The 15,538-nt window shown below is 43.5% G+C and overlaps 1 protein-coding gene across 1 annotated transcript; it reads right to left on the bottom strand.

Annotated features, from left to right (window-relative positions):
- Positions 1–429: 429 nt before the first annotated feature.
- Positions 430–14,487, bottom strand: ETHE1 (ETHE1 persulfide dioxygenase). Its single transcript, XM_077131631.1, has 7 exons — positions 14,340–14,487; positions 13,842–13,986; positions 13,587–13,735; positions 3,072–3,201; positions 1,313–1,402; positions 826–942; positions 430–623 (listed from the first exon to the last, which is right to left on the bottom strand). Exons 1-7 carry the CDS (start codon positions 14,439–14,441, stop codon positions 571–573), a joined length of 786 nt encoding a protein of 261 aa, XP_076987746.1. The 5' UTR covers positions 14,442–14,487; the 3' UTR covers positions 430–570.
- Between the last annotated feature and the right edge of the window lie 1,051 nt (positions 14,488–15,538).

The following is a 15,538-nucleotide window of genomic DNA, read 5'->3' as shown; positions in this document are numbered from 1 at the left end:
TGCCATTATGCCCACTGTACCCCCAGGCCAGGAAGTGCCTGAAAGATCATTCCACACGATAGTAACAGTAATAGCTAACGCTGGGATGGACTTTTCCATGCAGACACCCCATTATTATTTCCATCTTACAGATAAGGAAACTGAGCCTCAGAGTGGTGAAGCACCTTATCCCGGGTCTCACAGGGAGAAGGGGTTTCAACTCAAATCAAGTCTTCTATTCCACAGAGATGAGGAGACCTGCCCCAGATTTCTGTGTTTGCTTCTGATCTGGTGAGTTAAAAAATGTACTCCTCCCGCGCTCCCCAGGTCCCACTGCCCTGGGCTCTGCAGCTGACCAGAACTAACCCCAGGCATCTCTGTCCAGAAACGCAACTCTTTTCCCCCAGAAAATCAGACAGAAGTCAGATTCACAGCAAAAACAAAACAAAAAACCAACCAAACAAAAGTTTTATTAAAAAGCTTGAGGCGCTGGCGAAGGTGAGAAGGAGGAGAGCATGGGTGGTGGCGCCACCTCTCCCCTCACCTCACCTAGTGCTTTTTTTTTAACGGATATGGGCACTTGGCAGAGCATCAGGAAGGGGGGTTCTGGACCCCACAGCGCATGTTGGCAGGAACAGCAAAGTCTAAAAGGAAGAGACCAAGGTTGAAACTTGGGGGCCGAAGCAGAGCCCCTATGCCCCACTAGGGACCCAGAAATCTAGGAACCCATCTTTTTTAGGGGACTTATACTTCTGCCCCACCCTCCCACCCCGCTCTGACCCATGAGTCCAGGCCCCCCATCCTGCCTCCCTCTGGACCCAGGAGTCCCAGCTCCCAGCTGCTCACCTATTTGCAATGGCTTGGGCAAGTTCAGGTTGTCCATGACCTTGATAAACTCCTCACAGCTGAGGGTGAGCCGAGGGTTCAGAGTCCGCTCCTCCTCCACGGTGGACACCGTGAGCCCTAGTGGCCAAGGGAGGGGGAAGGAAAGTCCAGCCGTCCAGCACTTCAGGCCTCCAGAGACTACATTTCCCAGGAGGCCTCAGGGGTCCCAGACTGTTCCTGAGATTGCCTTCCCTCCTTGATGGGAACCATGGGAAATGCAGTTTCCCACAGTTTCCTAAGACCTACAAGAGGTCCTAGGGAAACCTAGGCCCTCCGGGAGTCTAAGAGTTATTTTTACATCCACACACAGTGCAAACACTTAATCTTTTTGGCCGAAGGAATTTCTTGGAATTGCAGGCTCCATGCTTCCCAAGGATTATGGGAGTTTTGTGCCCCCTCTCAAGCAGTAAGTTATATAAGCCCCACACTTCCTTTAGGAAGTCCTCACCATGGTAATCGTGAGCAGGGTAGATCAGACAGTCACCCGGAAGTGTGAAGATCTTTTCATGGACCGAGTGGTACAAGGTCTTAGCACAGCCTGGGAGGGAAAGCTCAAAGGTCAGGGGATCAACTGGACAGGAGAAGCCCCCTAACCCCTTCCCTGGGGAAAAGAGTGGGAGGATACAATCACCAGAGCTAAACCTTCTCCCTCATCTCCTGTCAAAACCCCTTTGTGTGGGTAGAGAAGAAAGAGAGGGAAGGGCATTTTAGGCAGGTGGAACAGCATATACAAATAATTGAGGAATGGTGAGAAATTCAGCGTGGTGGTTGGAATGATCCCCTTGAGGCTCCAAGGAGTTGTGACCTCACCCTGGGGATGCCAAGCAAAGGTTGTGAGCAAGGAAGTGGACTCGAAGGTCAGAAACTTAAAGACATGAGGCCAAGGAGGAGACTGGAGCCATGTTTCCAACAAAAATCTCTGAGTGCTAATTTGGGGCAGAGGCAAACTTCTCCAGAATGTTCTTCTGCTTTTCATTTCAGCCTAACTTCTTCGATCTCATGACTGTGTTGGAAATGGATGGATGGGAGACTGGAAGCCTCAGAGATAAAAAGACAGAGACCGTGATGGGGAGATACAGAAAGCGGGAAGAGGAAGCAAGAGGCAGCCCAGGGAACTGGCTGCTCACTGCAGCTCATCATGGCTTCTGTCTTTGCCCTCCTCCCCACAAAGCAGCCAAATTCTCTGAATCTAATGTCAACCCCCACATTCACACACCTACTCAAAGGGCAGCTAACCCCTGCGATTCTGAAACTGAGTTCCCTTTCCCCCTGTTAAACCCTTGATCCTAACTGCCCCCAGCAGATAAACTAGCAGCTAAACCACTGACCATAACAACCTCTTAGCAGCTAAACCGTAGAATCTAGCTCCTCACATACCTATGCCTAGCAGTTAAATTCTTTATGGTGTTTTTGTTTTGTTTTGTGTTTGTTTTTTTTTTAAACTCTGTCCACAAATTCTTTGCTATTCCTCTCTATAAAATGTGAAGCCTTGCCATGCTGGAGACCTGGGTTCAATTCCCAGTGCCTGCCCATGCAAAAAAAGTGAAGCTTAATTCCTCTCACCTTTGACTTAGTGGTCTGAACTCAGTGACCTGCTTCTCCTAATAAATAGGATATTGCAGAAATGATGGAGTTTCGGGGCTAGATCATTAAAAAAAAAAGTGGCTTCTGTCTATCTGTCTGTCTCTGGTCACTGTCTGGGAGAATCCAGCCACCACGTTGTAAGGATACTCAAGCAGCCCTGTGGAGAGGGCTACGTGACAGGGAGCTGTGCCCTCCTGGAAACAACTAGTACTAAATTGCTAACTAAGAGAACGAACTGCCTTGCTGATGCACCAGCCCAGGAAAAAGTTTCTGATAAATGCAAATCAGGCTGACAGCTTCACTACAACCTCATAAGGGATACTGAGCAAGAACCACCCAGCTGAGCCATTTCCAGATTCCTGACACTCAGAGACCCTGTGAGATAATAACTGCTAATCATTGTTTTAAGCCACTATCTTCCAGAGTTATTTGTTACACGGCAATAGATAACTAATACACCCTGAATCTAACTCTCCCCACCTCCAGCAACTAAAAACCTCTTGAATCTAATCCTGACCCTCTAAAAGTCTAAAGTTCATTCATTCATTCTTGCAACGGATATGTAAAACCCTGGCATACACATCAGTATTTTAAGATCTCGGGCTGGGAAAGGGGCCTGTGACCTTGCTGGAAGTCCGTCCGCCCACACCCTCGGATGAGCAAGGCATCTCCAGTGAAGGCCATGCTGTGGTCGTTCAGGACGAAGGTGACACAGCCTGGAGTGTGGCCAGGGCTGGCCCGGGTCTCCAAAGCCTGGCAGGGAGGGGGAGTACAGAGAAAGTCACCAGCAGGCCCACAGCTCTGTCCTCATGGTGAAATTGGCCCAGAAGCCCCTACCCCACCCCAGGATCATGCCCAGAGAACCTTCTGAAAAAAAATTTTAGATTCCCAAGCTCAGAACTTACTCCAGAGTAAACTCCAAATGGATTAAAGGCTTGAGTGCAAAAAAATAAAGTCATAAAACTATGGCAACAATGATGAGAAAATACAAATACGAAAATCTGATCTCTGGTTAGGGAAGAACATTCAAAGGTGATCCCTAAAGTCATAAATCATTTAAAAAGAGAGCAAAGGTCTGATTTTAAATAAAATTTAAAGTTTCTGAATGCCAACAACATCATAAACAAAATGAAAGCAAACCAATAAGCTGGAAAATATATTTGTTTTATATAAATGTATATGATATATATATCACTGTGGTTAATATTCTTAATTAAAAGCACATTTTGCAAATCAACAAGAAAAAGACAAGCACACTAATTTAAAAATAGAATTCTAATAGTACTTAAAGATGATGGTGAGAGAAAATTTAATGATGCTTTGCATAATATATAATGCCAGGAAAAGATACTTAGTATCTATTAAGTACAAAAAAACAACAGTAACTTGTAAAGTGTGATTCTTTAAAAAATTATTCATTTTAACTGTAAATATATACTTCAGTCTTCAGATTTTTCCTATATTCCCCTACTTATTTTTACAGTTGCTTTGTAACTAAAAAATAAAGTAAAATTCAGGATGAGTTAAAGATCTGAACATTTAAAAAACATAAAAATGCCAGAAGAAAATACAGAAGGATATGAATGTAGCTATAGATAGATACACACACAATTGAGGTAGGAAAGGTTTTGCTAAACATGATAGGAAATTCAGAGGCCATAAAGAAAAACAGTGACAAATGTGACCACATACAAAAATGTAATTTCATCATTAGTGAAACAAAAATTTCACAAAGTTAAAAGCCAGTCCATACTGTTTGTACATATAACAAAGTATTTTAAGTGTTAATAGCCATAATATATAAACAGCTCCTAACATAAATAAGAAAAAAGTAAAGTACAAGAAGTTTATGGAAGGTGAGATAGAAACAGTCAAAAAAAATCTGAAAACATGTGTTAATCTACCATAAAAGGAAAGGAGGGAGAGAGGGAGTTAAGTTTTGAAAGTCCTACCAGACTGGCAAGTGTCAAGAGTTGGTCAAACCATCAGTACATGGAACCTTGAACAGGGCATGAGATTTTGTAGGTTTGTCCAGTGTGATGACCCAATAAATCCCAAAGTGATTTGAACAGTGAATAAAGAAGTATTTGCAAAGTCCCTTTGGGGGAATGGCAAGAAAGGGGGAAAATTCAACTTCCCCCATTTGGAGAATTCCTGATATTCTTGCAAGCAGCGGGGACAACCAAATCAATAGGCCGAGACCTCAATGTTGGGGTTTGTTCATATGAAACTTAATCCTGCAGAGGATAGGCTAAGCCTACTTAAAATTTGGCCTAAGAGTCACTTAGAGAACCTCTTTTGTTGCTCAGATATGGTCTATCTCTCAGCCAACACAGCAAGCAAACTCACAGCCCTTCCCCTCTCAACATGGGACATAACTCCCAGGGGTGTAAATCTCCCTGGCAAAAGGGGACAGACATCCTAGAATGAGATGGGACTCAGCATCGAGGGATTAAGAAAACCTTCTTGGCCAAAAGGGGAAAGAGTGAAATGAGACAAAATAAAGTGTCAGTGGCTGAGAGATTCCAAACAGAGTCAAGAGGTTATCCTGGAGTTAGAGGTTATTCTTCTGCATTATATAGATATTCCCCTTTTTAGTATAAGGTGTATTAGAGAGTCTAGAGGGAAGTGCCTGAAAATGTAGAGCTGTGTTTCAGTAGCCACATTTCTTGAAGATGATTCTATAATGATATGGCTTTTGCAATGTGGCTGTGTGATTGTGAAAACTTTGTGTCTGATGCTCCCTTTTTATCTACGGTATGGACAGATGAGTAAAACATATGGATTATAAATAAATAAATAATAGGGGGAACAAATGTTAAAATAAATTTAGTAGATTGAAATACTAGGGATCAATGAAAGGGAGTGGTAAGGTGTATAGAAAAAAATAGGAGAAACAAAGATTAAAATATATTGGGTAGATGGAAATACTAGCAGTCAATGAGACGGAGGGGTAAGGGGTATGGTATATATGAGTTTTTTCTTTTTTCTTTTTATTTCTTTTCCTGGAGTGATGCAAATGTTCTAAGAAACGATCATGGCAAAAAAAAAAGAAATGATCATGGTGATGAATATATAACTATGTGATGATATTGTGAGTCACTGATTACATACCAAGAATGGAATGTTCATGTATTAAGAATGTTTGTGTTTGTATGTTGCTATATTTTGTCAATAAAAATATTGAAAAAATAATAAAATAAATAAATAATGGGGGAACAAATGTTAAAAAAATAATAATAATGGATGGATACATGGGAGAAAATGTACTTATTACAAACTATGAACTATGGTTAACAGTAATATTTTAATATGCTTTCATTGACAGTTAACAAATGTACCACACCAATACTATGGGTCAATGGGTGGATGGGGGTGGGGAGGGATAAGGGGTATGGGAGGATTTGGGTTTTATTTTTTATTTTTATTTCCTTTCTGGAGTAATGAACATGTTCCAAAATTGACCATAGGGATGTAAGCACAACTGCGTGACGATACTGTCCACCAGTGATTATGTACTTCTGATGGTTCGTATGGCTTGTGAGTGTATCTCGATAAAACTGTATTTTTTTAAAAAAGAGTCGGTCAAGGCATTTGAGGCAAACCCTTTTGTTTCCTGGGTGTAGGTATAATTCCCTCCAGCCACTGTGGAGGACAAGTTAGCAGTATCAACCAACATGTTAAATGTGCTCTTTATGACCCTCAAAACCACTGACAAACCTTGACAAACATGCACAAAAATGCCCATAAAGGAAGTCCTTGTTATCTAAATCTTCACACTCAGCTCAGGGAGCAAGAATTATCAGAAAAAAACATATTACCCTAATGATCCAACATCACTATATATATTTGTTTGTATACATTATATTTATTCTAGCTCCTCCACCAATCGGCATCCTTGCCTAGGTCAGTCATCTGCTGACTGTGAAAGGACACCATGTGCACATCCCATTACCTACCCCCCAGCACGGTCCATTCTGCTCTTTTTCCCCACTCATAGATCTCCCATTTGGTTCTGGGCATGAACGCGCCCAGTCAGCCACATACTTTCACAGCCTCCCTGGCAGCTTGTGTGGCCTCTGACACAGTTCTTTGGCCAAGGATATTTCAATAAAAGTCTCCCGAGGACTTCTGGGAAAGCTTTTACCTTCTTGATAAGAGACTGGTGCCTCCCTTTTCCCTTCCTTTGGCGCTGAACTCAAGGTATGACAGCTGCAGCTGCAGCAGCCACTGTGCAACCATGAAGGAGGGGAAATCCCGAAACAAGAAAATCCCCAAAACAACGGTACTGCCATGTCAAAGGTAGCAACAGCCTTCTTCAGATGTCTTGTTGTAAGAGAAAACTAAAGTGAAATAAGTGGAGGGAAAGCTGCAGGAAATAATATCAAAGAGGGAATGGTGGAGTCAGATCCCACAGGGGGAGAATGAAGGCTTGGGAGGATTTGAAACAAGAGAAAACCAGATCAATAGTCTGTGTTTTTAAAATTAAGCAGAGGTTCACCTAATTTAAGATGGAGCAGACACTACTATATGGGGGGAGGAACTGATCTTTTTAATAGCAACCCGGGTCAACTGGATATCCATTTAAAAAGAAAAAAATTGATCTGGGCTCCTATCTCACACTATACACAAAAATGAATTTGAAGATCAAAGGAGAAGGTGGAGTCATAAAAGAGAAGATAGTATTTAACAAATGAGTATGACTCCTGAATCACTATATTGATATTTCTTTTAGTCTCCGGTGTCTTGAAGCACCCAGAAGGAAAACCCTAACATTGTAGAGCTGTAATCCATACCCAACTCTGAAATATGTTCTATAACTAATTGTTGTGGTGTGCTTTGAAACTTATTGCTTTTTCGTGTGTATGTTATTTTTCACAATTTAAATAAATAAATGAAAAGAAAAAATGAAATTTGAGATGGATTATAGCTTAAATGTGAAAAATAAAACAATAAAGCATTTAGAGAAAAATACAGAACAACTTTGTGACCTCGAGTTGGCAAAGATTTCTCTAGCATAAAAAGCACTGATTATAAAAGCTGGGACGGATATAAAATTTAAAACTTCTGTTCATCAAAATGTACCATTAAGTAATTTAAAAAGTAGCTCTCAGGAGTGGGAAAAGTTATTCACAAACATTTATCCAATAAAGTTCTTGTATCTAGAATATATTTTTAAAAACCTATAAATCAGTAAATCAGATAAACCAACTGAAAAATTGGTAAAAAGTTGGAGAAACACTTGGCCGAACAGGATATCCAAATGGAACAAACATATGAAAAGGTACCCAGTTTCATTTATCATCAAGGAAATAGAAGTAAAGCTACTACTACACACTGTGCTATACCAGAATGGCCAAAACTTGGAAAATATCAGTTTGGCAAGAATGTGAAGCAATTGGAAATTTAATGTACTATGGCGGAAGCATAAACTATTGGACAGTTTCTACTAATGCTACACATACCCTATGACTCACTCCTAGGTATAAAGACAACAGAAATGCATACGTCTATTTCCCAAGTCATATACTAGAATATTCCTGGCAGTACTATTTTTAATTGCTGAAAACTGGGGACTCCCTTGCATGCCCATTGACAACAGAAAAGACAAATAAATTGCAGTATACTTACATACGCAGTACACTTATGCAGAACGAACGCAGGATACTTAACATACGCGGTACATTTACAGCATGAGAATGAGCAAACTATAACTACACATAACTATATGTATGAATCTCCTAGACCTACAATGAGCAAAAGAAGCCAAATACAAGAGCGTTGTGGAGTGGAGTGGAAGGGAGTGGAATGGGATGAAATGGCATGGCATAGAGTGGAGTGGAGTAGAATATAACAGAAGAGAGTGGAATGGAATGGAGTAGAGGGAGTGCAGTAAGAGGAATGGAGTAGAACCGAGTGAATGGAGCAGAGTAGAGTGGATGGAGTGTAGTGAAGTAGAAGGGAATGGAATGGAGTGAGTGAGTCCAGTGGAGTGGCATGGATGGAGTGAAGTAGAATGAGGTGGAGAGGAAGGAATGGAGTGGACTGAACTGGACTGCAGGAAGAAGTGAAAGGAAGTGAAGTGGAGTAGAGAAAGGAATGGAGTGTGGTGGAAGGCAGATGAGTGGAGTAGAGTGGAGTGGATGGAGCAGAGTGGAATGAAGAGGAAGGGAATAGTATAGACTAGGGTGGAGTGGACTGAAATGGAGCAGAAGGGAGTGGCATGGATGGAGTAAGAGGAAGTGGGGTGGAGCAGAGAGGAATGGCGTTGAGTAGAGTGGACTGGAGTGGTGTGGTGTCGTGTGGAGATGAATGGAGTAAAGTAGAATGGAATGGACTGAAATAGAGTGGAAGGGAGTGGATAGATCGGAGTGGAAAGGAAGGAATGAAGTGGAGTGCAGTGGAATGGAAAGGAATGGAATGAGAAGGAAAACAGCAGGGTGCCTAGTGCACTGTAAGGACAGATATTGGTTCATGAAGCTGAGGCTTTAGTTCTGAGCCAAGATGTAAAGTATTTGTCTCTTGGAGAAGGTGCATGGAGTAGTGATTCAGAGCAGTCTCTGGAGTCAGATGGCATTGGTTCTAGTTTTGGCTCTGCAATTACCAGTTGTATGGCCTGGGACAAATGATTTCACCTCTCTGGGCCTGACTGCTCATTTGTAAATTGGGGATATACTTGTACCCATCACATAAGGCTGTTATAAAGATAAAATTATTTTATGGTAAATCACTTGGAAAAATGCCTGGCAAACAATAAATATTATATAATAAAAATTGATAATAATAACAGTTAAATTTTTGAAAAACATGATTTTGGTAGAACCACGAAGCCTCTGGGTTCACATCCTGGCCACAGGCCCCACTGCTCCCTGTTACCTACCACCAAATGTCAGCTGTGGCTTCTCATTTGGGCTCTTGGCTCTCCCGGCATACAGTTAGAGTTAGAAGGGAAGTAAAACATTTCCTATAGCCATGTCTCTATCAGAAGTGAGAAATCAAAAGAAAGATTTGAAAAAGCAACACTTCAAGAAAAAAATAATTAAAAAGAACATATTTCTCTGTGGAAATAATTCACAATAATAACAAAAGCAAACATTTTTTTGGCTGGAACCAACCAAGTACTAGGCATTACTCTAAGAACCTTCCATGGTTTCATTCATTTACTCCTCATAATACCCAAGAGGTACCACTATTGTGCCCATTTTCCAGACAGAGAAACTGATGCTCAGAGAGGGGGAAATATTTGTTCCAGGTCATGCAGCCAGGAAGCGGCAGAACACTTAGCTCACCTGCTCAGCCCCTGTGGGCATCTATGTGGCAGGGCTAGAATAATAGCTGCTATTACTGTTCTGCATTATCAGTAAGAAAAGCATGTAGAGTGGTCAGGAAGGAAGTCATGATGGAACTTTTCCTTACCTGCACCAACAGCTCAACCGCCTAACCCTGCGCTCTTTTAACAAATTCATTCTTCTCTTCCCATGATGTGTCAAATGCACGACACATCCCCATACCTGTTCTTTCACCTGTTTCCCACTGCAGCTAAATCTTCTGCCATGTGCAAAAACCTCGGAGTAAGACAAAGCTACATGCCATGCAGTTCCCACGGCCTCCACCGCCCCCTGGTGGCAACTAGCCCTCAGCTTTTTTTTCCAGTCGACTTCAGTCCATTTCTCAAAAGTACTTCATCTTGGCATAACCACCCACAGTTTTTACGCTCGCTTAGCTCTAAAATGCGAAATGTAATTTTCCATTGTCGCTAAGGGCGCTGAACCTCCATTAGCTAAACATTTCCTTTCTTTTGTAAAAGAAAAAATTTTAAAAATTGTTTCCGTTCAGGGGAAAGTATACTGATATCTGCAACTTGCTTTGAGATGCAATGAAATATTAAGATGAATGACTAGAGATGTATACTGTAAAATTTTTATGGACTTTTCTGTATGCTTGAAAATTTTCATAATAAAATGTCGGAGAAAAAAGACTTGTTCAACAATTCAAATATTTAATTCCACGTAGGAGAAAGTCCTGACACACAAATGAGGCCGCAAGAGGATCACCTGTGGAGCTTTTAAAACGCACTGATTTCCTGTGATCACCTAATTAATAAGACTCTTGGGTGGGACCTTGATCAGCACTTCTGTAGATCAACTTATCTAATAGACAAACCTAACTTTCTGAATCTGCCACCCTGCCATGGGAGCTAAAATGTTCAATTCTCAATCACTGGTCACTAAAAAAGAAAAATTCCTTCTAAAATGAAACCATTTAAATTTGGTCCATTTTGAGTGTAAAATGTTCAATTTGTTCAGAAAGCTGTTTGGCAGTTCCTTCTAAAGTTAAACATCTGCTGACTCCATGACTCAGCAAGTCCACTCCTTTGAAACTGAGTTGTTTATGGTCACCAAGAGATTTGTAGAAGAATCTTCATAGCAGTGCTATTCAAAACAGCCAGACACTTGAAACAATCCAATACCCACCAACAAGACAGTGGATAAAGAAATTATAATATATTTGCACAAATCATTACTATATAGCAGGGGTTGGCAAACTGTGGCCCATGATCTAAATTTGGCCTGCCACCTGTTTTTGGACAGCTAGAGAGCTAAGAATGGTTTTTATAATTATAGATGATTTTGGAAAACAAATCAAAATAAGAATAACATTCCATGACACATGAGAATTATATGAAATCCAAATGTGTCCACAAATAAAGTTTATTGGAATGCAGATGTGCTCATTTGTTTACAGATTGTCTCTAGCTGCCTTGGTTCCACAACAGCAGAGTTGAGTAGTCATGATATATGGCACCCCAAATCAAAAATATTTACTATCTGGCCATTTACAGAAAAAGTATGCAAAGCCTGCTTTCTAGCAATGAGAAGAAACAAAGCACAACTACATACAACATGGATGCATCTCAAAAACATCATGTTGAATGACAAAATCTCCAAAACATTATGTTGAGTCAAAGAAGCCAGACACAAAAGAACACTAACTATACAATTGCTGCTTATACAATCTTGTTTATAAAGTCCAGAACAGGCAAAAGCAATCTATGGTGAAATAAGCTAGGACAGTAGTCCTTAACAGGGATGTCATTGGCTAGGAAGGGACACAAGGAATCTGGATCTAAGTTTTATATCTGGATCCTCAATATAAACAGATGTAATAATGTATCAAGCTGCACCTGTACGATATGTGCACTTTCTATGCTTACTATATGAATGTCACAATTCAATTTTCAAAAGTAGGGTGGAAAACAAGGGAGAGAAAAAATCGGCCCATCTCTAAATGTTTCTAAAGAACTGAGACAAAAACCATAAACAAAACACTGAACAAGCATCAAGACAGATGATATCAAGTGTTGACGAGGATGTGGAGAAATTAGAACCTTAACACACTGCTGGTGGGAATGCAAAGTAGTACAGGAAAACAGTTCAGCCTTCCTCCAACAGGTAAACTTAAGAGTCGCTATATGATCCAGCACTTCCACTCCTACGTCTACCAAGAGAAATGAAAACATGTCCACACAAAAGCTTGTATACAAGTATACACAGCAGCATTATTCACAATAGTCAAAAAGTGGAAACAACCCAAATGTCTACCAACTGATGAACAGATAAGTAAATTATGGTCTATTCAGAAAGTAGAATATTATTCAGTAATAAAGAGAAATGAAGTACTGATACATGCTCCAACATGATAAACCCTGGAAAATATGATGCTAAGTAAAATATTATGCCAGTCACAAAGGACCACATATTGTATGATTCCATTTATGTGAAATGTTCAGAATAGGCAAATTTATAGAAACAGAAAATAAATTGGTGGTTGCTTAGGGCTGGGAGGAATAGGAGGTTGGGGGGATGGTGAGGGCTAGGGGGTACAGAGGGTACTTTGGGGGGTAATGAATATATCCTAAAATTGATTGTGGTGACGGATGCACAACTCTGTGACATATACTAAAAACCACTGAATTGCACACTTAAAATGGGTATATTAGACAGTATGGGAATTACATCAAAAAAGCTTTTATACTGAAGCAAAATCTATGACAGCTAGACCCTTGGACATTCATTCATTAAAAGCATCACCATCACTCATTACACAGTTTAACAAAGGGCTCTAACCCTTCTAACACAGCTCTCAATCCATGAAATACTTGTTAGCCCCTGATGCCCTTATTTATTCATATACCATATATTTTTTCCCACCTGCTTCCAGAAAAGGGCTTGAAGTGAAGAGTGTGTAGCCATGCAGCTAAGCCCTCTGATCCCACATGCTGCCCTCATTTCCAGGAAATGCTCAGACTCTGATAAACTGCCCATTCAGCAAAATTCTCTAACCAGATGGCCGATGCCTCACCTGACATTCTCTCCTCAAAGTCAGCCAAGCTCTACATTTTTAGCAACTCTGATTTAAAAAAAAAAGAAAGAAAGAAAGAAAAAAGCACAGCCAGCTGTTTCCCCTCCCTGTGAGGACAATGGACAACTTCCCATCTTGCCCCATACGGCCCAGGGTCACAGTTCTGCCTGGAAACCTGAGTAAGCCTGTGGCAAAGAAGGGGAAGGAGGTAGGAACCTTCAGCGTATGCCCAGGTGAGGCAACAGCTGGGCTGAGACTAGGGTGAAGCAAGCCAAATGCCTGGGGGTGCAAAACTTAAGAAAGCGTGCACTCTCGGGTGCCGACCCTACACTTGCATGACCCCAAGAGTGAGCACCTCCTTAAATTTTGCACACCAAGCGCCTCACTTGCCTCACCCTAGTCCTGGCACTGGTCAACAAGATGCTCCTTCCTCAAACAGAGGCTCCCGGAAGTCAGGGCTGGGTCACTTCCTCAGCCTTGGCCTTGGAATTCCAGCCCCCCATCAACTTTTATGGAGATGCCAGGCCAAAGGCGCTGTCCAAAGCCTTAAGAAACTCCATAAATGCTGTTGACTTAAGGGGCTGGGCAGGAGACACACCTGCCTAGAGCTCCAGTCCTAGTGTCCCACCTCTGTTTACGATGCCCTCCACCCAGGTTCTCAAGTTCAGGCCCCTCCACCCCTAGGGTTCAGGCGCTCAGACCCCCAGCCCCTGCCTCACTCAAAGCCAAAAAGTCCAGACCACCCCCTTCCTCCCGGGACCCAGCATCCAACTCACGAAGCGCCCGAAGCAGATGGAGTCCCCATCCTCAATGTGTAGGTCAGCCTGGGCCCCACTGAGGCGGGAGATGACAGACTTGCAGCCAGGAAGCAGGGAGCGGAGCAGCCCTGAGCCCGTGATGTGGTCAGCATGGCAGTGGGTATTCACTGGGAGACAGAAGGGAGCCAGGGCCAGGAGGGCATAGAGAGGACCTGGGATTCCCAGCCCCCACCCTATCCTCCCCGGGACCGGGAGGACGGTCCCCAGACTGACCAGCATACAGCAGCCGCAGGCCCAGCTCCTTAACCAGCTGGGCATCCCGAGGTGCCGTCTCCAGAACCGGGTCGATCAGAATGGCCTCTCGGGACTCCCTGTCACCCAGCAGGTACGTGTAGGTGCAGCTCTTGGGCTCAAACATCTGGGAAAGGGGGTGGGGGCAGGTGAGAGTGCAAAGCCAGGCCCCCATCCCCTGGGAACCCAGAAGTGCAGGCCTGGACTTCATTACCAGAAGCAGAAATCGCAGCGTCTACTTTTTCCTCTGCAGTCAGGAGTCCCCGGCCCCAGCAACTTCCTCCCACGGACTAACTTTGTAAGAGCCCCAAATCAGGGTCCCCAGCCCCGTCTTGGGTAAAGGGTCCGGGAGTGCGGCCCCCACCCCCACCCCCTTTCCGCAGAGGTCCGGGCGCCGGGACCCCCGAGGCACTCAGGAGTCCACCCTTTGGCTCCGCCTCGGGCCCAGCGGTCCCGCTCGCGGGTCGAGTCACCTCGCACCTGCCGCAGGAGGAGGGCGCCCGCCGCATCGCGCTGGCTGAGCGGTCGCCCCGCCACCCGAGCTGCCACCGCCCCCGCCCCGCGCAGTAGCCGGGAGCCCATTTCGCCCGCTGCCGGCAGCGGACTGGGCCCAGGCGCAGCGCCCGCCGCCGCCCGGACACCCGGGCTGACCGGGGGGCGGGGCGGGGGCGGGGTCCGCCTTAAAGGGGCCGCACGCTCCTGGTGCGGAGGGCGGGGCGCCCCCGCCCAGCGCTGGGAGTGCAAGGGAGGCCTTAGGGATTTGGGAAGACGGGCCACGCAGAGACGCCCTGAGGCCCTGAGAAATAAGAGAACGAGAGGCTCTCGAAAAGCAAGGGAGAGACCCTGGCCACACGCAGTGATACTTGTGCAGAAACAGAGACCCCGGGAGATAACAATCGGCTCCAGTGCACTCATAGCCACGGGGCCGTCTTATAGGAATAAAGGACGCTTGGAGAGGCAATGTTAGAAAGAAAAAGATGTTTGGTTCAAGGGCATTTGTGTCTTGAGGGACTGTTGAGTGAGTTCCTGGCTCCTAGAACCTAACACTTGGTCCCACTAAAGCATCAGAAAATTAAGCATATTATCACAATGTATTTCTTCCTAGGAAGAAATAATTAAAAAAAAATAACTTTGCAATATACCACGCAAAATCAGATTTGGGATCATTTGTCTTCTGCTGGGGGCATTAATCTGTAAAGACTGTTTTAGTTTCTTTCTTTGTTCATTTACACTAAAGACCAGCAGTTTCTCAAACTGCATTCTCTAAAGTCACAGGCTGTCAGGAAGTTTGCTCTTTGGAATCTTAACAATACTGAGAATGGAACATCGCTCTCTTGCTGGAGGATCTAAGTCACTTTGTCACAGAGAAGAAGCCCTGTTGCCAACCCAGCTGCAGAGTTTCAGAGAAGAGGTTTCCAGCAACATTCCACATTTATCTTGACACTGTAGTTTCCAAGGAAACATGTCTGTCTCAGACTCCATTACAGATGTTGACTCCATCCACAAGGCTTACTTTGTCTTGTGTCCATCAAAACTCTACTTCATTTAAATTTTATGTAGCTGCTCCACTGCCCCCCCCCCCCCCCGCCCCCCAGTCATATAATAACTCTCCCTCTCCCTGTGTTTGGGTTGATGCTCAGTGCTCCTGCTGTGGTCCTTTCTCCTTAGCTTCAACAACT

Source organism: Tamandua tetradactyla, chromosome 16 (assembly GCF_023851605.1).
Source record: "Tamandua tetradactyla isolate mTamTet1 chromosome 16, mTamTet1.pri, whole genome shotgun sequence".
Classification (NCBI taxonomy): Eukaryota; Metazoa; Chordata; class Mammalia; order Pilosa; family Myrmecophagidae; genus Tamandua; species Tamandua tetradactyla.
The sequence above is the reverse complement of the archived record's forward strand: the minus strand, read 5'-3'. Positions and strand labels throughout refer to the sequence as shown.

Bases quoted from the DNA above. Each gene is read 5' to 3' on its own strand.
- ETHE1 (XM_077131631.1), bottom strand. From the start codon at position 14,441: ATGGGCTCCCGGCTACTGCGCGGGGCGGGGGCGGTGGCAGCTCGGGTG. The intron at 1,403-3,071 runs GTCACAGGCCCC...TTTCCCTCCCAG, and splicing joins GCGGACGGACTTCCAGCAAG to GCTGTGCTAAGACCTTGTAC. The intron at 943-1,312 runs GTGAGGACTTCC...CTTGGCCACTAG, and splicing joins CCCTGCTCACGATTACCATG to GGCTCACGGTGTCCACCGTG.